Source organism: Balaenoptera musculus, chromosome 15 (assembly GCF_009873245.2).
Source record: "Balaenoptera musculus isolate JJ_BM4_2016_0621 chromosome 15, mBalMus1.pri.v3, whole genome shotgun sequence".
NCBI classification, from domain to species: Eukaryota; Metazoa; Chordata; class Mammalia; order Artiodactyla; family Balaenopteridae; genus Balaenoptera; species Balaenoptera musculus.
In genome coordinates, this window is record NC_045799.1 from 15,764,944 (window position 1) to 15,790,728 (window position 25,785).

The 25,785-nt window shown below is 49.4% G+C and overlaps 2 protein-coding genes across 5 annotated transcripts in view; one reads left to right on the top strand and one right to left on the bottom strand.

Moving 5' to 3' along the window:
• Positions 1–238: 238 nt before the first annotated feature.
• ADA (adenosine deaminase) overlaps positions 239–25,785 on the top strand; it is a 108,863-nt gene continuing 83,316 nt past the window's right edge. For both annotated transcript variants that reach the window (XM_036824883.1, XM_036824886.1), the window contains exon 1: positions 239–387. The gene's annotated coding sequence lies outside the window, so the exon portion shown is untranslated. The remainder of the gene's footprint in view (positions 388–25,785) is intronic.
• CCN5 (cellular communication network factor 5) lies at positions 12,291–24,046 on the bottom strand. Of its 3 annotated transcripts, none has more exons than XM_036824894.1 (5): positions 23,761–24,044; positions 23,513–23,604; positions 20,525–20,741; positions 15,157–15,411; positions 12,291–13,331 (listed from the first exon to the last, which is right to left on the bottom strand). In XM_036824894.1, exons 2-5 carry the CDS (start codon positions 23,570–23,572, stop codon positions 13,111–13,113), a joined length of 753 nt encoding a protein of 250 aa, XP_036680789.1. In that variant the 5' UTR covers positions 23,573–23,604; positions 23,761–24,044; the 3' UTR covers positions 12,291–13,110. The 3 variants fall into 3 exon arrangements, with proteins under 3 accessions (XP_036680789.1, XP_036680790.1, XP_036680791.1); XM_036824895.1 differs by having other exon boundaries at positions 23,513–23,626; XM_036824896.1 differs by lacking the exon at positions 12,291–13,331 and adding an exon at positions 14,129–14,501 and having other exon boundaries at positions 23,761–24,046.

Sequence of the window (25,785 nt, forward strand, 5' to 3'; positions counted from 1 at the left end):
GTGGAATGGAGAGCACTGGTTAGCCTGGTGAACTGATTAAACAGACATGATTAAAGAGGGCTTCTTTGCCTCACTAACTCTGTCAGACTGTAGGGTGGAGTTGGCTCTGGAAGACACCTGCCCAGCCAGAGACTACATTTCCCAGCCTCCTTTGCTTCCAACTATGACCATGGGACTAGACCCCACCAATGGAGTGTGAGTGGGGGTGATGTCACTTCCAGGTGGGCGTCTTTAGGAAGCAGGCGAGCTTCGCCATTCCTGCCTGCAATTTAGATGTAGAAGGCGTGGAGGCCCAGGAGCTGGTGGAGCTGTATCATGTAAGTCACCTGGCTCATCACGTGAAGGAAAGCTGCCCTCCAACGAGGAACACCTGCCTTGGAATATTATGTGAGTAAGAAATAAACCTCTATTGTGTTAAGCCACTGAATTTTGGGGTTCGCTTGTTATAGCAGCTATAAGTGAACCCTGATTAATAAACTTACCTTATAGGGCAGTTGTGAAAATTAAATTAGATGATATGCATGTAACAGACTTTTTTTTTTTAATTTTTTTTATTATTTATTTATTGGTTGAGTTGGGTCTCTGTTGTTGCGTGTGAGCTTTCTCTAGTTGCGGCGAGCGGGGTTTACTCTTCGTTGTGGTGCGCGGGCTTCACATTGCAGTGGCTTCTCTTGCCGTGGAGCATGGGCTCTAGGTGCGCGGGCTTCAGTAGTTGTGGCACGTGGGCTTCAGTAGTTGTGGCTCGCGGGCTCTAGAGCGCAGGCTCAGTAGTTGTGGCGCACGGGCTTAGTTGCTTCGCGGCATGTGGGATCTTCCCGGACCAGGGCTCGAACCCGTGTCCCCTGCATTGGCAGGAGGATTCTTTTTTTTTTTTTTACTTATTTATGGCTGTGTTGGGTCTTCGTTTCTGTGCGAGGGCTTTCTCTAGTTGCGGCAAGTGGGGGCCACTCTTCATCACGGTGCACGGGCCTCTCACTATCGCGGCCTCTCTTGTTGCAGAGCACAGGCTCCAGACGCGCAGGCTCAGTAATTGTGGCTCACGGGCCTAGTTGCTCCGCGGCATGTAGGATCTTCCCAGACCAGGGCTCGAACCCGTGTCCCCTGCATTGGCAGGCAGATTCTCAACCACTGCGCCACCAGGGAAGCCCTGGCAGGAGGATTCTTAACCACTGCGCCACCAGGAAAGCCCGTAACAGACTCTTAAATGGGACTTTCCTATTGTATTTCCAGTTAAAGCCTCAACACAGGGATGCAAGGTGCTGAATACCCCCATATTTCAGAAAGCCATGAGACACACACCAGCAGGACTGTTGTAGGGGTGTCATACCGGCTTTTCTCCCACTCCATCCCCACCCTCTCAGCCTCCGCGAGCAGAAGACTAGAATTTGAGAATAATTTTCTAGAATAGGGAGAAATGATATACCTTTTCTGCTCTCCTAGGAGAAGAAAGGGTCCCACCCCCACCCCCGTCCTGAGACGTCCCACTTGTAGAGATTTTGGGTTCCTGCCAGAAGTGGTGAGTGGCAGCTGATTCTCCGACCGCTCGTGAGGCAGGCTTGCAGATCCGCCCTCAGTGTGTGTTTGAGCAGAAAGTGATTAGAGAGATGGCAGGACGGGGGCATCCTGTACGCCCATCACTTGGCCGAGCAAGAATGGGTGAGCTTCCCATGAGCTGAGTGGGTGCCGGGCCATCTGACCTGGGCCCTGCCCCAAAGGGAGGATCCTTGTGCTTCCCAGGAAAGAGGACCCTGGCAGAAAGAGGCTGTGAAGTGCACTTCTGGGGACAGGGTCTAAGAGAGGTCACGGGGTCCAGATATCCCCCAGCAGTCAGGAGACCACTACAGGGACCCCTGAATAAGCTAGTCATGTGGTCCAGGAACACTAGCCTTTAAACACTTTCCACACAAAAGGAATCCACCTCCCTCAGGAGACTCAAAGCAACACCAGCTACGTTTTTCCCCCCTTTCCTCCACTGCTCCTTCCAGGCCTCATAAACAGGAGAAGCTAGAACTCAAACGGGGAGGATGGCAAAGGTTTTTAGAGAGACCCTCACTCTCTCTCAGTGCTGCAGAGGACTGTAATGCAGAGACTAAGGGCAAGTTTCCGGAGCCAGACAGCCTGGGTTTGAATTCTGTGTCTCTAACTTACTAGCTGTGTGACCTTGGGCAAGTTACCTCATCTTTCTGGGCCTTAGTATATGTAAGATGCCATTAATAATAGTACGTACCTCATATCCTCATAACACTGTAAGGTGCACATAGTTAGGCTATTTAACAGTTTGTTAAATTAAATAACAATGCATTCGTGAGGTGAAGGGTCAAGCTTGATTTAGAGGAAGTGTTAAATAGTATATAATTAGATGTTCAATCCAGACTGAAAGGCATGGGGCAATGAGAGATTTGACTGGATGTGTTCAAAGGCAATGGGTGAAGAAAAACTAGATCCATTTATGTGTGTCCCTCACCAAATTCAGATTATTCAATAAGCCAGTTACATGTGTGACGTATTTAGATCAGTCTGGGACACATTGAAACCCTCAATACATGTTAACTATTATTATTCAAACTTGTGCCAGGTCAGAAATCGAATCCTTTCTAAGTTTTATTAGTTTTGAGGGATAATAAGAATGACTATTTTTGTGGTGGCATAAAGCAGTGATTCTCATACTTCTTGGTCTTCATAAAACCACCCAACTGCATAAAATATTTGTGAATCCAAATCACATTGCCAACTCCATTTGCAAAGTAAAAACAATGGGGAAAAATGAGCAAGTACTATATTTATAATCCTCCTCATTTTATAAAAGAATGAAAAAAAAAAAAAAGAATGAATTTCATAACCCCTCAAATGAGGCAGGTCGTAAGTTCAGAGTAAAAGACAGTCTTACAGATGGAATCCATTTCACTTGAGATTTCACTGTGTTGTCCTTATTTTTAGTACCAGTTCACTGGCTGGAGTTTGAAGACCTCAGATATAAATTCCCATAGAGTTTGCAAGCATCCAGAGCTGTTATCCCCTTTAATTCTCATGACTACCCTGTAAGACTGGGACCATGGTCTACATTTTCTTTTGAGTATGGAGGTACAGAGGGGTTAGATGCCTTGTTCAGGGTCACCCAGCTGGAACAAGATATCAAGCCTGGCTTCAGAATCTCAATATTCCTGGTAAAATACGGTCTTTTCCTCTGGTTTGAATACATGTTGGAGAGGCCTCTCCTGTATATGGTCATCCAAGCATGAAGCTCCTTTTCTTTTGTGACTCTGTCCTGTCCTAAAGCAGAGATTCTTTTCCCAGAGACAATACCCAAGGATCTGGGGATGAAATTCAGGGATTCCTGAACTTGAAAGGGAAAATAATTGCATCTTTCCACTGACCTTTAGCTAACATCTAGCACTTCCTTCAATTATGAATGGAGAAAACAAAGTAGTAGTAGCAGTACCTATTTGTCACCAAAAGAAATCACAAGTATTTTCGTATCACAAAGTGATTATTGTGGATATCTTGAAATACTGTTTATGCTATCGCCACATTGAAAGTATGGTAATTAAATCTCGTTATTTAATATATTCCTAAAAAAGCACATGTAACAATCTCACATACTTTTTTTGTTTTGGTTACCGTATTTCAATAATTTGTGTCCTTTGTAATCCCATGTATTTGATTTTATGTGTTTAATATGACTTGTCTGAGAAGGAGATCATAGACTTTACCAGTTGCCCAAGGAGTCCTAGGTTCGTAAAGAAAGGTGTAGAACAATGTTCTAGAGCCTTGAAGTCCTCCATTGTGTCCTCTGCATGTGATCCGCAGACGAGGGCAGAGAACGAGTGTGGAGGATGGTGAGGGGGGTTTACGGTCTGGGTCTGGAGTCAAGCCCATGGCCAGACCTCGGTCACCGTGGCTGGGAGATGTGGTCTCTCTCTGGGTGCCCAGGAGGAGAACAACAGCCAGCTGCTGCTCCATTATCATGTCGTTTGCAATGGCTCAGATTCAAGGAGACGCTGGGACCCCTTGTCTCGGCGATTTCTAGGAGGATGGTGGGGCGGCAAGTGCTGGGCACCAGGCACCATCTTGCTTATCTCATCCACAGGTGCAACAGTGTTGCATGGAGGCAGCGCTGGGGGCAGCTAAAGCTGCTCCTCTCAGATCTTACTTCTGCTCCAACGTGCTGTCTGCTTTGTGCCCCAAGAACCCACAGTCTACAGGGGGCTGATGAAATTAGGACAAAATGTACATTCTTGCAAATATAACTGTGGCTCTTGCGTGTGCAGAGCGCTAGAGTTTGCTAAGCACTTTCCTAAGCTGGGCTTATCTCATCCTCACTGCCGCCCTCCAGCAAGGCAGGGCAAAGATGATCATCTCCACTGTGCAGAGTCAGAAACAGCTCACAGGGGAGAATTAGATGCTCAAGGTCACAGACTAGAGGCACAATCAGGGCTAGAACCCAGGCCTCAGTAACCATTCAGCAGGTGCGTATTAAATACCTACTATGTACCAGGTCCTGTGCTGGGTTTCAGGGACACAGGGATGAATCAGAAATCTACCTGGCTTCTAGGGAGCAAAGCCCAACAGAACAGCCAAGAATAGACAGGTAATTACACTACTGTATACAGTTATATTTGTCAAGACTCTTAGTTCAAGTGATAGGAACCCAATTCAAACTAGTTTCAGTAATAAAGGGAGTTTATTGGTTCACATAACTGAAAAGTTTAGGGAAGGATAGCTTCAGGCGCAGCTGGATCTAGCAGCTTGAACCTAGTTGCCTGCCATCTGCTTCTCTTAATTTCTTGGTTCTGTGTGACTTCATTTTTCAGCACTTCTCATGGTGGCAAATATAGCCTCCAGCAATTGAAGACTTACCTTCTAATAGTTTGCCCACTTGGGTCAAAAGATGGTAACTCTTTCCCAGTTGTTCCAGAAACAGTCTTGAGGCTTTGCATGGAATGGCTGAGCCTCCTGCCTCATGTCATCCTGGATGCGGATGAGGTGGGGGTGAGGTGAAGCCGTAAGATCGAAGGAGCCTGAGTCCCTTAATCATTTGTGGAGGAGCCCACCTACCAGAAACACCTGTTAGGAATGTTACATAACCGAGAAACAGACTTTGTGCTTTAGACATGAGCAGTGGTGTACAGAGGGGTGCTGGTGGCGAGAGTGGTCTGCCCCCAGAGGCAGGTGACAAAGGGGTACACTGTCTTTAAAAACTTTTAAAACAATAATAAACGGGCTAAATTCAATCTGCTTTTTATTATCACCATGGGCCAGCAATTCTAAACATTGTCTGTATTAAAATATTCCTTCCCCAGGAACACCACTCCCACCATCAACCCTGACCCTTTGGTATGCCACTGGATTTGGGGCCTACTGACTGCTGGGATCTGGTTTGCCAAGACATACATAAGGGTTTATTTACTTATTTATTTATTTTATTTTTGGCTGCCTTGGGTCTTCGTTGCTGCACGTGGGCTTTCTCTAGTTGCGGCGAGCAGGGGCTACTCTTCGTTGCGGTGCGTGGGCTTCTCATTGTGGTGGCTTCTCTTGTTACGGAGCACGGGTTCTAGGCCCACGGGCTCCAGGCATGCGGGCTTCAGTAGTTGTGGCACGTGGGCTTCAGTAGTTGTGGCTCGCGGGCTCTAGAGCGCAGGCTCAGTAGTTGTGGCGCATGGGCATAGTTGCTCCATGGCATGTGGGATCTTCCCAGACCAGGGATCAAACCCGTGTCCCCTGCACTGGCAGGCAGATTCTTAACCACTGCGCCATCAGGGAAGTCCCCGATAAGGGTTTAAATAGCAATCTGATGGACACCCTTATGTACGTACACCACAATGGTTGAGGAAACATTACAAATGTGACGGTTGCCACAAAATTTGGAAATAAGTTTAGATTTCTTTTGGAGATTAAATTCAGACACCTGAGAAATCTGGCTGAGTTGGTGAAAGGACCCAGGGGACTTCACTTTGTACGGGGGCCACATCGGGACCCTGGACTGTCCATCTGTCGTAAGCGGTGAGGCAGTGTGGATGCTACCAGGTTCTAAAACCTTGGGCTTTAAGGGGGTGAGAGTGGGCACAGGGAAGGAATCGAGAGAGGAAGGGAGGGGAATGGGACATGAGTGGGATGGCTCAGAGATGAAGAGATTCAGGAGGGTCATCAGGACACGGAGGTCCAGCCCTTGAGGTGAGAAGGGGAGTAAAATCAAAGTCAACCCCCATGTTGACCGCCTGCTGGCTTCAGGGCTGAGAGGAAGCTACAGAAGGAGCCGGTGTTAAGTACTGCCCATCCGACAGGAGCAGATGAAGAGACTCAGCCCAGAGATGAGATTGGAAACATTTCCACGAAAGCCAGTGGTGAAGGGCCAGGGGGCAGCAAATGGAACATGGATAAGAACCAGACCAGTGTGATGGGGCCACTTACAAGTAGGCTTGTTGACTAACCTCGGGATGTCCAAAAGGCCTAGGCTCCTGCCCTGGGGCTCGCCCTAGTGTTGTAATTAATTGCAGTGGAAGAGGAAACAGATGAAGTTCCTGAGAATTGTCTAAACCATGACCCTGTTGCTAAGAATGTGTGTCAGACCCTAGACCACATTTTAGCGCTGGAGAGGCGGGTGGACGTTTTGATAGCACATGAAATGTGGTGGCCATACGAGGCTTCCCTTTCCCAGGCACCCCCTCCCCCGTGAGGCTGCTCGAGTTGCCCCTTGAAGAGGGTGCCCCACCTTTTGTTACCGCAGTAGCCAGGGTGGGCATGGGCTGGTGGGCTGCATCCTTTGCAGCGCTGGACAAAGGACCAACGTGTGTGTATATTGATGGGGATAATCTGGAAGAGAGGGAGAAATGGAAGATGTGGGGATAACATGGGGAAAGTGGCAGGAGTCAGCACCTGGGCAGGTGAGAGGGGGTGGGAGCCAGGGCCCAGGGAAGGGTTGGCCTCGGGTAGATGTAGAGACTGCAACTAATGAAGAATAATCAGGGGCATCCGTGAAGACATGGGGAAAGGAGTGGCCCAGGCAGAGGGGACAGCCTGGGGAGAGGCCTGGGCCAGAGTGGGGATCCCAAGCCATCCCGGGTAGCTGGAGCACAGAAGAGGTTGGAAGACATAGCAGCGTGGCGTGGACGTAGGCTGGACCCCACCCGGAGGGCACCTCTGAGCCCCAGAGGGGTTTAAGCAGAGTGACATAACCATAACTGTGCTCAAGAAAGATCCATGTGGCTGTATCGTGTGGTCGATCTGTCCAGAGCTGAACTGTGGGCAGAGGGACCGGGGGACAGACACAGGTGTCCTGGATCAGGGACCAGCAGGGGCTCTTACAGGCATCTGTCTAAATGTTTTAAGAAAGCTGCTGCATTCGACACAAATAGGAAAGAATCCTAGGCCAGCTCTATCACTGCCTCACCCTGAGGCCTTGGATGAGTCCCTTCCCTGCCCGGAGACTCCCTTTCCTCACTCATGAAACAGGAAGGGAATGGGCACCAGGCTCCCAGGCTCCTCCCTGCCGGTGGCCTCTTGGCGGCTCATTCACCAAAATGCCACAAGGGGGCAGCAGCACATCACCGTTCTCTTCGTATTCTCATATGAAGTCACGCTATTAATCTTACACAGATTTTAATGAAGTGGAGGGCTTGTTAAAACACAGATTTCCCGACCCCACTTACAGAGTTTTTGTGCGTTTGGGATGGGACACAAGATATTTGCAATTCTAACCAGTTCCCAGGCGATGATGTTGCTTCCAGTCTGGGGACCCCACTTCGAGAACTACTAAGGTTGAGGATTGGGAGTGAGGGTCGGGGTGAGCTCTGACCACGCAGACAGGGCCACTGGGAGATCACTGTGAACTGGGCAGCCACTCCCATTTGTCAACTACATATTGACTTTTCTAAGCCCCATTAAATCCCCCCTTCCCGTTTTTTTTCTTTTTTCTTTTTTTTTTTTTTGGCCACAGCGTGGCGGATCTTAGTTCCCCCACCAGGGATCAAATCAGTGCGCCCTGCAGTGGGAGGGAAAAGTCTTAACCACTGTGCCACCAGGGAAGCCCCCTTAATCACTTTTTAAAAGGCAAGACAGGGACTTCCCTGGTGATCCAAGGGTTAAGACTCCGCGCTCCCAATGCAGGGGGCCTGGGCTCGGTCCCTAGTCAGGGAACTAGGTGCTGCGAGCCACAAAAGATCCCCCAGTCAACAACGAAGATCCCGCAACTGAGACCCAGTGCAGCTGAATGAGTAAATAAACATTTTTTAATGAAAAGCAAGATTATTTCACTCATTCAATAATGACTGGGCTTGGTCTGTCCTGGGCACTGTTCTAGGTCCTGGGAATCCATCAGTGAACAAAGCAGGCAAATTAATTCCCACCGCTCGTGGAGTTTGGCAACAAATAGTAAATGTTATAAGTAAGTAAGTTACGTTAAAAGGTGCTAAGTGCATCAAGGGTATTGGAAGAGCTGGGGTGGGTTCTCATTGAAATGGTGACTTGTGAGTCAAACTTGAAAGAGATCAAGGGGATTTGCCACGTGGGGGAAGATGATGTCAGGCAGAGGGAACAGCCTGTGCAAAGGTCCTGAGGTGGGAGCAAGTCTGGTGTGTTTGAGGAACAGCAAGGGGGCCAGTGAGGTCAGAGCAGGGAGAGGGTAATTGAGGACAAGGGCAGAGAGGTGACAGGGGCAAGAACGGGGGGCTTGTAGGTCATGCAAAGGCCTTTAGCTTTCCTCGGAGTGAAAAGGAGTGGCGTGGTGTGGTTTTTAACAGAATCCCTCTGGCACCCCCTGTGATGAGCAAGAGTGGAAGCTTGGTGAACAGGAGGAGGCTCCCGCAGGTATCCGGGCAGAGATGATGGTGGCCCCAGCCACGGGGGAGCAGTGGAGCTGGAGAGGGTGGTAAGAGGTTAGACACAAACACACACGTGCATGCTGTTTCCATAACTAAACCGACTGGGTCAATGTGACTATCCACTCCTCTCCTCTGTGCAGGTGACCCACATTCTCGACCTGAACCCTTTTCTCTATGTCCAGACCTGTGCCATCTATGATCTCCAACTGCCTCTAGCTGCACTGCCCTGGATCACTACCGTCTCCTTGAACTCAGAATGTCTAGGACACCCCCCTCCTATCTGCCACCAATGGGGGCTCACCTCTGCTCTTCCCGGTTGCTGGCGATGGCCCCCCCCCATCCTCCCCATCCCCCAGCAGAAAGCCCAGGGATGTGTTTGGCCTCTTTTTTCCCCTGCTCCTCACATTCATCCTTCCAACGAGATCTCACAGGCATGGTCAGGCCCTGCTGATTCTCCATCTGCTGCTGTTTTTTTTTTATATTTAATTATATAATTAATTTATTTATTTGGTTGTGCCAGGTCTTAGCTGTGGCAGGCGGGCTCCTTAGTTGTGGCTTACTGGCTTCTTAGTTGTGGCATGTGAACTCTTAGTTGTGGCGTGCCTGTGGGATCTAATTCCCTGACCAGGGATCAAACCCAGGCCCCCTGCATTGGGAGCACGGAGTCTTAACCACTGCACCACCAGGGAAGTTCCCTCCTATCTGCTTCTGTTCCTTCTTTTCTACTCCCGCGGGCCTTACCTCTGAACATGGCAGTGACTGCATTTGGTATAGCCTGGTGGCCAAGTGCAGGGACCCTGGAGCAGGACCCTCTGGGTTTGAATCCTGGTTTTGCCAGCTTTGAACTGTGTACACTTGGGCTGTTTCCTTAATTTCTCTGTACATCAGTTTCTCCATCTGTGAAATGGGCATAATTATACTTACTTCAAAGGGTTATTGTGAGGGTCAAGTGAATCGTTACATAGAAGATGCTTGGAACAGAGCCTAGTATATTGTTAGCACTCGATAAATGTTAACTCTCATTTTTATTAGTTTTGCAATAAGTCTTTATTGAGCACCTATTATGTGTAGAGACCTCCATCATACTCAGAGATAATCTGACCCAAGAGAAAGAGCACAGGCCTTGACTCAGCAATTCCACTCCTAGATGCATATCCAACAGAAATGTTTACCAATATCCAGCAAAAGACATGCACTAGAATATTCACCATGCCTTATTCATAATAGCCTCAAACTGGAAACTACCCAAATGCCCATTGAAAGTAGAATAGATAAATAAAATGTGCTCTATTTACACAATGGAATATTATACAGTGACAAGAAAGAATGCATTATTGTTACTTGAATATTGTGGATGCAACTAACAAATATAACGGGGCATGGCTGGGCCGGGTCCCTCTGGCTCTGGCTTCAGTGGGGGTAGCCTGAGTTTCACCTGGTGACCTTTGTCCCCAACACCATCCCCTCTTCACAAACAAGAAGATTCCCAGCCTTTGCCTTCATATTAGTCGCTGACTTGCAAAGAATTGTCAAGACAGGATGATAATAATAGCTTATTTTCAAGTGAACATAGAGGAATCACTCACCTAACATTCACAATACCCCTACGTGGTGGGTACTCACACAACACAATGACCCTACAGGGTGGGCATTACTATTTATGCCCATTTTACAGATGAAAAAGCTAAAGCACTAGGAGGTCAAGTCAAGGTAATGATAGCTAAAATGTTTATTTAAACCACATAATACTTTCAACAGCCCTCTGTGTTGCGTACTGCCATTATCCCCATTTTAGAGAAAAGGAAACCGAGGCACAAAGAAGTTAAGTACCCTGCCTGAGATCTCAGCAAGAAACCAACCAGGACCGGGCAGGCTGGCTAGGCCCACTCTTCATGGCTCTGCTCACAGCTTCTCAGGAGTGAGATCATGGGCCTTACAGCAAACCTGGCCCAGAGCCCAGCAGCACAACCCTAGGACAACTCATTAATCACTCTGAGTCTCAGTTTACCCACCTCTAGAATGGGAATATCAGCAGCACTTTGTTTTAGAGACGTCTCAAGGGCAACATGCGATTATGTGGGTAGAGCTCTTTGCAGAGAGAGCCCCCCACGTAGGAATAGTTCAGTGCAAGTTCATTGTTCTCATCCTGGCTCTCAGGATGTTTTCAGAATTGTTCCGGGCAACGTGTTCAGAGTTTACACTTGCAGAACCAAACCCACCAAAACTCAGCCTGCGAGAGACCACAGACCCAGCCTGGAGAGTCAGATAAACCTGGCTTGGACTAAAATCCCACCCCAACTGCAAACCAGCTCTCGGACAGATCACATTTCCAGATCTAGGCCTCCTCATCTGTGAGCTAGAGTTAGTTCTATTTTGTGAAGATTAAATGGCTCCAATGCTGCCTGTGATTCTCAAATTGGGGTACCTGGAGGAGGTGGTACCTGACCGAAGTACTGGAGGCCACCGTACTGAAGAGCGGGTCATTTACCACCTGTGTGCTGGGAATCGCCCTTCCTGGCTCTGTTTTGTACCTTAGAGCACTGCATTCCCGGCCTCCCAGGTCTTCCCAGTAGGTTTGACCAATGGGAGGCACTTCTGGGAACTGGGGGGTGGGAGAGAGCAGAAGCCAGGATCTGTCTCCCCATCTCCATCTGCCTTTTGTCAGGCACAAGGCTGCATCTCCGTGGTGGCTCCCGCTCCCAGCAGACAGCCCTGCTGTGATTCCATCTCTCACCTTCTGGTCCCAGCTTCTGGGCTCTGCCCTCCCTCTGCCCCTCCACCCCGAGGACTGGTACTGAGGGAAAGAAGTCATTCATTAAAGAATACTTACTGTATGACTCTATTTACATGAAGTTCAAGAATAAGCTACATCGCCTTTGAGGGCGGAGGGGATGATCCGGCCCGAGAAAACTTCCTTTGATGATGGAAATGTTTTACACCTTGACTGAGGTGTTGGTTACATAGCTGTGTGCGTTTGTAAAGACTCATGAAACCATACACTTAAGACCTGCACCCTGATGGCGCAGTGGTTAAGAATCTGCCTGCCAATGCAGGGGACATGGGTTCGATCCCTGGTCCGGGAAGATCCCACTTGCCGCGGAGCAACTAAGCCCATGTGCCACAACTACTGAGCCTGCACTCTAGACCCTGTGTGCCACAACTACTGAAGCCCGCACGCCTAGAGCCTGTGCTCCACAACAAGAGAAGCCACCGCAATGAGAAGCCCGTGCACCGCGACAAAGAGTAGCCCCCGCTCGCCGCAACTAGAGAAAGCTGGCGCGCAGCAGTGAAGACCCAACGCAGCCAAAGATAAAAAAAAAAGACCTGTGCATTTAACTGGGTGTGCCTCATCCCTCAATCAAATTAGTTTAATAAGAAGAAATCCTGGTAAATACCAAGAGTGTTTTCTAATTTCCTGGTTGGATCCTGATGAAAACACAGTTTTTATTTTTAAGCAAACACAGGTAGACCGCAAAAGAGGATATAAAATTTGTATGTAGGGATTTTTTTGTCTTTAAACAATAAAACATGAGACGGCAAACGGAATTTCACACGCGGGGTTGGTTTATTTCAGGCCATGTTCCCCAGTCTCTGGAAGGTAGTCTTCCTCCTCCCCTGCTTCTCTCTAGTCAAAAATGTTTCCAAGCACCAACCCGTATGAAATGTCTGGCTTGGCCTGGTGCATTGCAGAGTCTCAAAAAAGGTTAATTCTTACTAATACAAGTTGGGTTTAATGGGTCAAGTTAAGGCCTGTTTTCTGACTTTCTTCAAGACAGAGTGATTTCACCTTGTGATTTTTACAAAGAATTCAGCCCCTGAATTCTGCCCGTGGTGGGGAGGGAGGGCTTTCTCAGACAGCACAAGCTTGACACATAGGCACATATTCAGGGATATTCTTACATCGCTCCAGGAAAGGAAGCAGGAGATTCAGCACATCTGTGCCCCTCTTCACCATACCCCCAGAAAAGTAGCCCATCCAGCCCAGCACCTGCCTCAGTCTAATGATTAAGGGAGAGATGGTGGCGCCATCTCTGGAAAGCTAGCCCGTGCGCATCACTGATACAGGCTGTGAATGGACCAGAAGAAACCTGGCCATTCTCCCAGGCTGTAAGTTAGAGAAAGGGGGACTAGGGCATGCATCCCGCTGCATCTCAGGGTCCAGGTGGGCCAGCTGGCTTGCGAACACTCTCGTGCTCCAGGGCCCGGATGGTGGACCCAAGCTGGACTGTTGCCTGCAACCCAGATTGCTTGCTGGGCGGGCGGGTGACACCGAGTTTCCATTCTCAGTCTGGCTCTAAAAGGCACTGTTCCATGGGCTGTGGCCCCTGGTGGGTGGACAGGGCCCAAGTAGGCATAGGCGGCGCTGGGTCTCCAGGCGGCAGAAGCGATTCTGGTTGGACACCCGGGTGGTCACGCCCAGCCCACAGGTGGTTGAGCAGGGGCCCCAGGCCGTGCTCCATTCTGGGCAGGAGACGGCAGGGGCTGGGGGAGCGACAAGACCAGAAAACTGGGGTCCTGAGGGAGAGAAAGAGGGGTCAGCACGGCAAGGTTAGGCAGACAAATCTACCCACTGGCTTGCGATGCAATCTTGGTCACGTTGCTTAACCTCTCTGGACCTCAGTTTCTTCCTATGTAAATTTCCTAATAGTTGATGAGTAGGGTTGGATAAAATAGTGGAGGTGAAGTGCTTAACACAGTGCCTGGTATTTGTAAGCACTTCATAAATATTGCTTATTAGGCAACTATAATGGCATTGGCCATGATGGCCTCCCAGTAAATGGTGAGTTTCTCACTTCTGTATCCTCCACAAGTTCTGTGATAAGTAGCATCTTACAGGAAGGAGGTTGGGGCCTGTGTGTGTGGTGGTACCATGACCTGGAGGTAAGGATGCTGGTGATGGTGAGGCCGTGTCTGGATCAAGGTGGTGGGCTCCCATGGTCCAGCTTTTCCTCCTCCTCCAGTCTTATTCTGTGCTGTTAATATTTTAGTAGCCTTCCTTCTGGTGCTTTATAACCAGTGGCTCTTAAATGGGGACAGTTTTGCCCCCTGGAAGATATTTGGCAACCTTTGGAGACATTTTTGTCACAAGTAGGGGTGGGGACTACTGGAATCCAGCAGAGATGCCGCTAAACATCCTACACTGCACAGGACATCCCCTCACAACAAAAAATTACCTGGCCCAAATGTCACCAGTGCCCGGGTTGAAAAACTCTCTGTTATGTACACGTGTGCAGTATTGTATGACGTGTATGTGTTCGTAGAGCTATAGACACACACACGTGCGTACACGCAGCGGAGATCAAATTGCATATACGGTGTCATATCCTGCTTTTTATACATAAGGTTAACTCACTGGCATTCTCCTATGTATTTAAACAGATGTATCATATTCCATTGTAGGGATAATAACAGCATACACTGAGTGCTGTGTGCCAGGCACGTCATAACTGCTTTGCTTGTATTTACTCATCCAGGCCTCACAACAGCTCTATGAGGTGGATGCTCGCATTCTCATTTTACAGTTGGAGGAACTGAGACACAGAGAAGTTAAGCGACTTCTCACACAGCTAGGAAGTAGCGGAACTGGGCTTAGAATACAGGCAGACTCCATGCTTCACCCACCATGCTCTATCACCTCTCGTGTGGCGCCATCTTCTATGGAACCAATGCCCTCTTTTTGCTTGCCTTCAAAAATTAAATTCATATAATAATAATAATTTTTTAAAAACCCAGTAACATAGCAATAACGTAATCCTAAAACTGAAGAGTTTATAGCATGAGGTCACTGTCTTTCTTGCCTACCCCTAGGCCCACATCCCAGAGGCAAGCACCTTGGCTTCGCTCCGTTTTGAGTTCCTCTTTTGATAAACCCCAATAATAATGTATTAGTAATATTATATAATATTTAAATTGTATTATATAAATGTTATTAATATGTATCAATATATTATGAGTATAATAATATATATATTATAATAATATAGGTTTATGTTATACCTCTGCTATGAAATGTGAGAATTCGTTTCAAGTGTTCTAACCCTCCTTTCCCCTCCCCCCTCTGCCACCAATTTTTATTTTTAATTGTGCATGATTTAAACTTATATATTTGCACCACCGCCTCCTGTTTTGTCAGTTTTAAAGAGGTCTTGTGACCCTCCACTCCACTTTCCTATATGTCCCCGTAGCCACCGTCCCCTCCCAGATTTTGTCAGTATAACCTTGGCTTTGATGTGTCCAGGTGTCCTGGCACCTAAGAGGCCCCGCCCATTCCCCCCCCCCAGCCCTCCCTGCCCTCCCCCCACCCCACCTCCAGGCGGCCCTGGACCAGCCCTGTACTCACCATGGGCTGGGAGGCGCTGGACCCCCAGCCCCCTTCCCTGGTCGCACACCCACTCAGGGCAGCATTTTCTTGGGACCTCCACCTTCTTGGGGTAGGGACAGTCCCAGCTGGGCAGCCGCACGTCCTCGCTGCACAGGGGCACACAGGTGAAGCCGCCGTCCTCACAGCGGCAGCGGATCCTGCAGTGGGGCTGGAAGATCTCCCCATCCCGGTAGAGGCGGCCGTTCACCTCACAGCTGCCCTCATCCTCTCCCCCTGCAGAGGAGAAACCGGATCGCCATCGGTGACCTCCCAACTTTTCCCTGGGAGGGCTGCACTGCCCACATCCTCCACGGGGTCCTCTCTGCAGAGCTGGTCTGGATCCCGCTGGGGACGCAGTGCCCTTACAGAATCTGAGCACCGCAGGGGGCTCCAGCCCCGAGATATGCACCCCCGCCCCATTGCCATACTGCCCTGTCGCCTGCAGGAAGACAGCCTGCTGCATCCTGGAACAGGCTTTGTGGGAAGACTGGCCTGGTTTCAGCTCTTTTATTAGCTATGGACCTCGCCCAAGTGATGTCACTTCTTTTAGTTTCCTCACCTGCAAAATGGGTTATAATGGTACTTATTTCACAGGGTGTGGTATAGACTAAATGAAATGATATTTGGAATGAATACAACGTGAAGGAGATCTTCAATAGATCCTCGCTGCTCTGTTGTTATTATTAGCATAATTATTATATATTAATAATAATATGTTTTAAAAATATATAAAATATTACCACTATTATATACACACTGAGATTTCATGCCACAAACTTGCCTTGTCCATCTGCTGTATTATAGTCATCACTGTCAGGTCAGGGCTCAACTTGCTGGCTGTGTGACTTTGAGTAAGTGACTTAACTTCTCTGAGTCGCCTTAACAATAGCAATGATGAGAACAGTAATTCGTACTTTCAGTGAGATGAGATAATGTGTACACAGCATCTAGCACACGGCTAGGCATAGAGTAGGTATTTAAGAAACACTCTTCGGATGAAGCCCTCAAATATGGGTATTATGGCCTCTTCCTCCACTGGACATGAACCCCTTAAGGGCTGGGGCCAAGAGGGTTCATTCTGGCATCACAGAACCGCAGGAAATGCCCCTCGAATGAATGCCTGGCACAAGACTCAGCACATGAGAGACAATGATAAAATAGTTCTGACTCCTTATCATTTCAGAGATATATATCGTGCCCCTCCTATGTGCCAACCACTGTGTTCCTAGACAGGACTAAGACCCAGTCCTTACTAAGAGGGATTCAAGGGCCAGTGTGGGGGACAGGTGTGGATGTCGCCATCTCCAAGACAGAATAAAGAGCCCTGGAGAGGTGTATGTGAGCCGCTCAGGAAGTGCAGAGAAAGGGACAATTAGGAGGGTTTCCTGGAGATGTGGGTGGCACTTCACCTGGGTGTGGGGGAAAGGACTCATGGGAAGCTGGTTTTCCCAGGTCTTCTGAGAAAAACCTCGAATAGATCCATACACATGCAGGAATTTTGGAGCCACACAGACCTGGGTTCAAATCCCAGTTCCCTGCTTGCTAGCTGTGGGACCTGGGACAAGTTACTTCACCTCTTTGAGCCTCAGTACCCTGCTCAAAAAGCCACTGGAGGATCAAATGAGCTAGTGCACTTAAAGCATTTTGCCCCAAGCCTGGGACCTAGTAGACGCTCACTAAATGGGAATAGGTGATGCTATTCCTCTGGGCAGGACGGGGCCAGTGTCACCCCTCTCTCCTTGCTCCTTCCAGGCCACAGCCCTATGGTTCCAAATCCCTGACCTTTTGGCCTGGACCATGTGGCCACTGGTTTCCAAGAAACCAGAGGGGTAGCTGCACCTTAATCCATAACCCCCAGCCTGGGTCTCCCAGCCAGACTCCTGGGGCTGCAGCCCTGGGGCCTCCTGGTCGCTGGGATGACCTGGTAAACAGAGGGATTATTTAGGAAAGTCAGCTGGAGGGAGCGATAATTTTAGTAAGATTTCCTGGCACCTCTCCTGGGTCCTTCAGCTCAGAGCTGATTGGGAGGTAGGTAATGATCCCTAGGGAGCCACTCCCCACCCCGGGATCTGTGTGAATCCACGTGCATGGTCCCAGACACCATGAGGCACCTTCAAATGTACTGGATTTGGGATTCCCCCACCCATACACACATACTGCTGCCAAAACCCTACTTCTCCTTCTGGACCCTCTCCAACGGCCCCCTTGTCCAGAAACTTCCCCCAAATAACTTCAGGACACAACCTTGTCATCTGGTCATTTCTGCATCCTTCTTTCCCTCTGAGAGTCCCTTGCAGGAGAAGGAACAACAGGGTCTTTTTGTTTTTTGTTTTTTGTTTGTTTGTTTGTTTTACCTGCAGCCACTTGCACACTGTGTGACCTTAGGCAGGTGACTTAACCTCTCGGAGCCCCAGTTCCCTCATCTGCAAAATAGGGATAATAATAGGACCTCCCTCATTATTAGGGTTAAAATGAAATCATGTATATAAAGGATTTGTTCACAGTACATGCTCCATAAACAGTGCCTGTTACTGCTAGCCCCACCAGAACTGTTGTTATTATTCATGCAGTCAACAATTATTTATTGAGTGCCTACTATGTGCCAGACATTGTTCTAGGTATCTTGTGATACAGCAATGACTGAGGATTTTGGGCAGCCAAAATCCTGCCCTCACTGGAGCTTTCGCTCCAGTGGAAATAAACACAAGAAACAAGGTGGTGTTTGTGATGTCAGATGGCGATTAGTGCTAGAAAAATAAAGGAGGGCAGGGTTAATGAGTAGGGCAGGGTTGTAGTTTTTAAATGTGATCGGGAAAGGCCTCACTGAAAAGGCAATATTTGGGTAAAGATGTGAAGGAGGTGAGGGAACTTGCCATGCAGATATCTGGGGGGAAAAGTGCTGGTAGCAGGAAAAGCCAGTGCAAAGGCCCTGAGGTGGGAGCGTGCCTGGGGTATTTAAGGAGCAGCGGGGAGGCCATTGTGGCTGGAGCAGAGAGCAGGAGGGAGAGAGGGAGTTAGATGTGGTCGGAGAGAAAACAGGAGCAGGATCCTACAGGGTCTTGTCGCTCACTGAGAGGGCTTTGGCTCTTACTCTGAGAAGATGAGAAGCTATTGGAGGCTTTTACGCAGAGGAGGGAAGTGATCTGTGACCTGATTTATGTATTTAAAGGAGCCCTCAGGCTGCTGTGTTGAGAACAGACTAGGGGCCAAGGACAGAAGCAGGGAGACAGTTATGGGGCTTCTTCAAAATCCAGATGAGTAATGATGGGGCTCAGACCCGGTGGTAGCAGTTGAGGGACTGAGAAATGTTGGATTCTGGAAATATTGTAAAGAATTTGCTGGTGGGTAGTGAGTGGGATGTGAAGAAAAAGAGAGAAGTCAAGAATGACTCCAAAGTTTGAGGCCAAGCCACGGGAAGGATGGAGACGCACTTGGCTGAGCTGGGGAAGCTGCGTGTTTAATGCCAGGGAGATCGGGAGCTCGTGCTGGACACACACGCAGCTCGGAGTTGGTCCTCAATGAAGAGCTGTCCAACTAGTGAGTGAGAGGAGAGATTTGGGGAAACGTGTTCCCTCCAGAGCCAAAACCTAGACTCAGCCTCTGTGAGGTCTTAGCTGGCTCTGGCTCATCCATGGCTTCACTAGCTCCCAGCCTCCAAATTTGGTTCCAGTCGTTAAACATTCATGAGCACCACTGTGTCGCCTGACCAGGGCTGGAAGTGGCAGGAAGGAGCAAGGACGAGGTAAATTCTTGGCCTCCAGGTATTTGAAATTTGAATCAAGGCGGAATACGAAAAGCTCCTTAATAAAGTTAGTGACAGTAACAGCCACTATGTACTAAGCATATACTGAGCGTCAGGCAGTAGAGTGATAGAAACAAAGATTGCGGAGCCAGCTCCCTGAATTCAAATCCCAGCTCAGCCACTTATGAGCTGTGTGACCTTGGGCAAGTTACTTAACCTCTCTGTGCCGCTTTTTCTCCATTTACAAAATGGGGATGACATTAGGACCTACCTCATATGGTTGTTGAGAGATTAAATGAGGTGATATTTGTGAAACTCTTAGTGCCTGGCACATGGTAAATGCTAGGCAGGTGCTCAATAAATATATTCTGCCAAGTGCTTTACATGTGTCATGGCTTAGCTAGATAACAGCCTTGTAAGCTAAGTGTTACTTGTCTAATTTTTTCTTTAGATACATTTTTATTAGCAATCATCTGTAAGTTTATAAAACACATCGCCCCTTTCTCATTAGTATACTCTCCTTATCAAAAAAAGTATTTTACAGGGATTTACTGTTGATAACTTTATGTCTATAAGTTTTGTTTTTTAACAAGGCTTTTCCTGTAGATAGACTTATTGTCAATGATTCATGGGCCTTTCTTCCTCTCTTTCTCTATCTCTCATTCTTTTTTCTTTTTTTTAAGTGTTACAGCCATGTAGATGAGAGTGGTAAATTGCTCTACAAGTCTTATTATTTAAAAAGAAAAAAAGGGAACAGAACAGTCCTCACCTCTTTATAGTTCTCTAAAGCAGTGGTGCTCAACTGGGGATGACTTTGTTCCCCGGCATCTCATGGGTAGAGACCAGGGATGCTGCTAAAAGTCCTGCACAGAACAGCAGCCCCACACAGAGAATTCTCCAGTCCCAAACGTTCCTAGAGTAAAGTTGAGAACCCCTGATTTAAATCCCCAGAAGGCACAAGGCCTAGGGTAGTAGAAGATGTAACATGCCCAAGGTCGCTAGCAAATAGCAAACTCGGGATTCAGACTGTCCAAGAGCTCCCAATCCCAGAAGAGGACAGAACGGAATGTTGCTTTAGAGCCTGCTTGACTCAGTCCCCAGCTGTGTAACATTAAGCATGTCCATTAGTATCGCTGAGCCTCAGTTTCCTCATCTATAAAATGGGTCTGAAAGTACTTACCTCATAGGATTATTGTGAGGATTATGTGATTTAGGAGGTAAATGCTTAACACAGTGCCTGACACAGGTTATGCCCTAAATAGGGAGTTGCCCTTTCATTTTTCCCAAGAGTGTTATGAGGGTCCTGGGAAGGGATGATGACTTCTGGTTTGAGAAATCTGGGAGGGCTGCTCAGGGGAGGAGGTGTTTGAGCTTGGCTTTGAAAGTCGGCTATGATCTGGACAGACAGGAAGAAGGAGGGTAGGTTGTTTGGCCGGTGGGCATGATCTGAGCAAAGACAAAAGAAAAGAAGAGGGGAGTGAGCTTAGGGAACCCTGTGTCACCAGGTTTGGCTGGGAGAGAGAAGGGCTTCTCTCGGACTCAGGACCTCAAGGCCTTGACTTCCCCCCCAAACACCCCCTCCATCAGTCCCGCAAACCTGCTTACAGAGGCACATGGACCCCCGGCCGCCAGGGCCCGCCCCGAGCTGGCAGACCAGCCCCTGGCTGGGGTCGCAGACGTGGAGATGGTCGCAGGGCTCCCCCAGCCGCCGTGCACATACCCGGCAGCAGTTGCAACCGTCCAACACCAGGGGCACCCCCTGTGGGCATCGGGGTGGTGGCCAGGGACAGGTACACGGTGTTGGGCACAGCTGGGCACACACCTGCAGAGACAGGGACCTCACTCAGCCATGGTCGTTCAAGGTGGGCAGTGAGCCCCTCACAACTGACTCCTTCTCTGCCAGTGTAGGGTTCACACCTTGGCCCTGGAGTCACATAGACCTGGCCTTGGACCCCGGCAGCCCCACGGCACTCCCTAAGAGACAGCATGGCGTTGTGGTCATGAGCAAGGGCTCTGGACTAGAGTTCCGGAACTAGCTCTGCCCCTGAATAGCTGAGCAATCTTGGGGAAGTTACTTATGCTCTCTGAGCTTCAATTTCCTCATCTGTGAAAAGGGGGCAATAATGTTTAACTCGGAGGATTGTTTTGAGGAGTACATGAAATGATGCATGTTAAACCTTTAGCACATGGCCTGGCGTGCAGTAGATACTCCACGCATCTGGCTATAATGATCTTTATTGTGAATTACAATAAAGGGCTTAGGGTCTGCCTTCTAGGAACTTACAGGAGGGCAAAAGCAACAAAAGGAAGGATTAAAATGACAGGGTACTATTCATTTTTTAGCAGGTGGACAGTGGATGTTTATCTTGAGGGCTGAATAAATCAAACAGTATCATGGATGTTCTTTGATCTTTGGAACAATCTAGAATATGTTTCTGGATGAACATCCAATCAGCCAGGAAACCTGGTAAAATACCGACCCCTAGACCTCCTCTGGGACTTACCAAATCAGAACTTCCGGAGGCTGAGCCCTCAAATCTATGTTCTTAACAGGGGCTTCTGATGCCCAGCTAGGTTACTGGCACCTCTGCTCCAGTCTAAATCCCTCCCCCTGCCGTGTACAGATGGGGGAACTGAGCTCCAGATAGATGAAGGGACAAAGTCCCAGTGGGTTAGCTGCAGGGCTGGGAGGCTGCTTCCTCACTGAGGATCCAGGAACCCAGAGTTGGGATAGACATTTCCTGTAATAGGGGAAAAAAATGGCCTTTCCTTTAATCCTAAGGGCCAGGATCAGAATCCAGGTTCATGTGAATCCAAGGCCCAGTCTCTTAATTGCCACACCTACCTCTTGTCCCCTAGTGGCTCTGATGCCACTTAGCCTCTGCCTCAATTTACCCATCTGTTCAAGAGGGATATCAGGGAGGGTGTTTCAGCATAGCCAAGAAGACATAGGTCCTCTCTGGTATCCCTCTATCTCCATGCCCTTTCTAACCACCCCATCCGGATGTCCAAGTGGCCCCATCACACACTTGGTTTCCCCAGACCCTTGCTGTGGTCCCCAGGAGGCAAGAGCCCTGGACGGGGAATCATCCGGGCAAGAGTTGAACTCCAGGTTCTACCACTGACTTGCTGTGTGACCTTGGACACTTCACTGAACTGTTTCGTGGGGAGGGAGCTGTTTCCTCCTCAGTAAAATGGGGTGGAGACCACCTGTCCTGGAGTTGTGACAAGGATTTAATGAGGTCACCGCCAGCTCTAGGTCAATGTGACTTGGCTTGTTTCCAGGTCTCTACCGCCTGCCCCTGTCCACAGGCCTGAGCCCTGCCTGCAGGACTTGGAATTCTCTCTCTGCGGATTGTTGTGGCTTTCATGTGTGTGATGACTAAGTCCCTGTGTTCTGTGTGGGATGCTGCCTAGCTCCCTGGAGCCTGGGCAGAATGGAGGGCTGGGGGAGGTGAACAGTGAGTCTAGGACAGCTTCATTTTGGCCTTTCCTTTAACCCTAAGCCCAGAACCCCAAGTCCCCTGCTCCAGCTACCCAGGCTACCCTCCCTGGCATCATGTCCCGCTCACCCCCTTTGGAAGAACAAACAGCAGGATTAGGATGCCAGCAGGGTTCTCAGCCTTCCCCCAACCACTGCTTGGACCCAGGATAGAGAAAAGTTCCTGCCTGTGATCCTCAAAGGAGCATGAAAATACAGTGAGATCGTGGCTTGTGGGGGGCCAGTACCCATGACACCAGGAACCTGACATTTGCTAAGGTGATGGCAGGCTCAGCAACTGTGGCCTTGGTCCAGGTTGCGGGTGGAGAGACACAGACTGCAGTCCCCCCTGCCTCACACCCAGGCTTATCCTGGGTTCTACCTCCTCTATTGCTCTGTTGCTGTGTGGTTTGGAGCAAGTTGCTTACCCTCTCGGAGCCTCGCTTGACTGAAAACAGGGAATAATAATTCCTTATGGGGTTGTTGGTCATGTTAGGCAAGGTGGATGTTCCACAAGCCCTTTGAAAATATCCCAGAAGAGAAGGTCATTATTCCGTGGAGCTGTCTCCTTATCCCCCTCCAGCTAGGGTCAGCAGGCCACTCACTGCCTGAGGGCCCAGCAGCATTAATGCCCCTGTGGTGTGAACATTCCAATCAGCTATGCACCAACATCCATTCAAATCCTGGCTCACAGGCAAAGCAGGCCATGTCTTGAGTCTCCCCATTTATAATGAGGAGACCCACTTCTGTCTGTAGAGGAGCTCTGGGGATTGGTAACAATCATAAAAGTCCTCTCTTAAACATTTGCCATATTCCAGGTCCTGTGCTAAGCACTGTAGATGAACTATGATAAATGATCTTCACAAAGGCCCCATGAACATTATACCCATTCAACTGAGGAAGCAGCTGAGGCTCAGAGAGGGAAAGAGATTTGCCTGGGGTCACACAGCAGAGCTGGCCAGAGGCAGCTGTCTGGACATCAGGGAGGGAAGCTGAGCTGAGCCCCACACAGGAGGCTTGCAGGAATTCCCCCAGGGGGTCTCTGGCTGTGATTTAACACCTTCCCCACCACACCAAGGAAGCCAGCATTTTGGGGCCTGGGGCCCCCTTACCTTGGAGACGAGGCAGAGGAGGGAGAAGGCCAGGAGGTGGGTCTGTGGTGTGCCTCTCATGTCACTGTGTCCCCACGGAGCCAGCTTTGAGCCTGGGAGGCAGGACCTGTAAGTCTTTATGTTCCAGCAGCTGTGAGGTCACTCCCAGGCACACACACACATACGCACACACTTGCACACACACATGCTGGCCTTTGTAGCCCTTGTTTGTCTCCCATTCTCATCTTCCCACTGATGAGCCCATTTACCTGAAGGTGAGACTGTGGAGGCCACCTGGGGGGTGCTTGCCAGCGTGTGTGTGTGTGTGTGTGTGTGTGTGTGAAAGCCAGAGCCAGTGCCAGTGCCAAGGGCCTGTGACAGGCTGGCAGGGGCCTCTCTAGCTCCTCCCAGCCCAAGAGGGGCCTCTCTAGCTACAGCCCAGCCCCAGCCCCCCTGCCCAGCCCCAGGGACGGGGGGCTGTTGATCCAGGAAGTGCTCAGCAGACACCCCCTTTGCAAAGCTGACCCGAGTCCTTCCAAGCCCCGTGGCCTGGACTCCGGGCGGCTTCGGCGGGCCTGCGGTTTCTGGCAGGAAGACTGGCAGCCACCCAGAGGCGGGTGTGACCCAGCGCAGAACTTGCCTGGTGGGCCTGTTTGCTTCTGGCGACAAGGGGCCTCCCCATGGCCTGCTTGCGGGGCTCTGGAAGGTGGGCCGCGGTGGATGAGCCCGTGCAGGCTGGACCTAGTGTGTGCCCGTTCTTGCTGGGCCCTGCTAGGTGCTCCGGAAGAACCAGATCCATTTTGCTGAATTCAACCAACTCTGAGGCCCCCTCTGTTGCGTCTCCAGCCCCTGCAGAGGGGGCAAACCCAGAGGGGGAAAGGACAGTGGGAGAGCAGGTGGAATTTCTGGGAATATTGAGGAGGGGTCCTGTTCAGACCGAGGGTAAGGGACAGATCTCTGGAGGAGGAGTCAAGGCGAAAGGGAGTTAGAGAGGGCAGAACATTCCAGACAGAGGGAACAGCATGTACAGATGCCTAGAGGTGGGGGAGAGCGTGATAGCAGTGCCTATTCTGGGAGACAAAGGTGCCTGGTGTGTCTGGAGCTGACAGTGAGGTGGGGCGCGGTGCTGCACACGGGGAAGTAAGACACGTGATATTCACACCACCAGCATCTGAGGGGCATCTACAACGTCCCAGCCACTGGGAGGGGGGAGGTATAAAGACATGAGCTTTTTTTTTTTTTTAATTAATTATTTATTTATTTATTTATTTATTTATGGCTGTGTTGGGTGTTCGTTTCTGTGCCAGGGCTTTCTCTAGTTGCGGCGAGCGGGGGCCACTCTTCATCGTGGTGCGCGGGCCTCTCACTATCGCGGCCTCTCTTGTTGCATGCGGAGCACAGGCTCCAGACACGCAGGCTCAGTAATTGTGGCTCACGGGCCCAGTTGCTCCGTGGCATGTGGGATCTTCCCAGACCAGGGCTCGAACCCGTGTCCCCTGCATTGGCAGGCAGATTCTCAACCACTGCGCCACCAGGGAAGCCCAAGACATGAGCTTTGACTGTAGAATTTGGCAAAGATAATACTAGAGGTGGTGTCACGTGGTGGCTGGAGAAGGCTTTGGCCCCCATCATCTCCCCCAGTACGCCAAATCTCAACGCGATGGAGCTGGACAGCAGAAAGGTCCGGAGTGAGCACTTGGCAAGGAAGAAGAGTGATTTGGTATTGGGTGCAATTCCAGGAGAAGGAGTTGATGCGGATGGAGGTTGAAGATGAAAATGTGGGATTTGATCATTTATGGCTGGAGGAAGTGACTGAGGGTGAGGGTTGTGCATCTACAGACTTGGAGAGAAGGAGATACAGTGTTCTTTATTAATGCTTTTGTTTGAGTCAGAGACATGCCTAGGGTATTTTACACCCACAGTGGATCATTTTGGAGCACCCATCTCCTTCATACAACAAAGTATGATCAGTAATCATTGAGATGAAACACATATGTTTCATGTATGAACTAGAATTTGCACTTACCAGGCAAAAACATTACCCTTTGCAGGTCACACTGTTTCACTTTTCTAAATTTTAGACACAAATCAAAATTCCAAGGAGTCGCCTAGAATGACAGACTTGAACTAAGTATGTCTTCGTCTTCACCATCACTCTACAGTCATTGTTTCTTTGAATCTACTAGTGAGATGCAGAAATTTGTAATACCGTAGGGTTGGAGACAGGAACTGTACTTGGAGCAAGCGCAAAAGATTTTGAACTGTTAGGAACTGACTCTCTTTGTGAACATGTG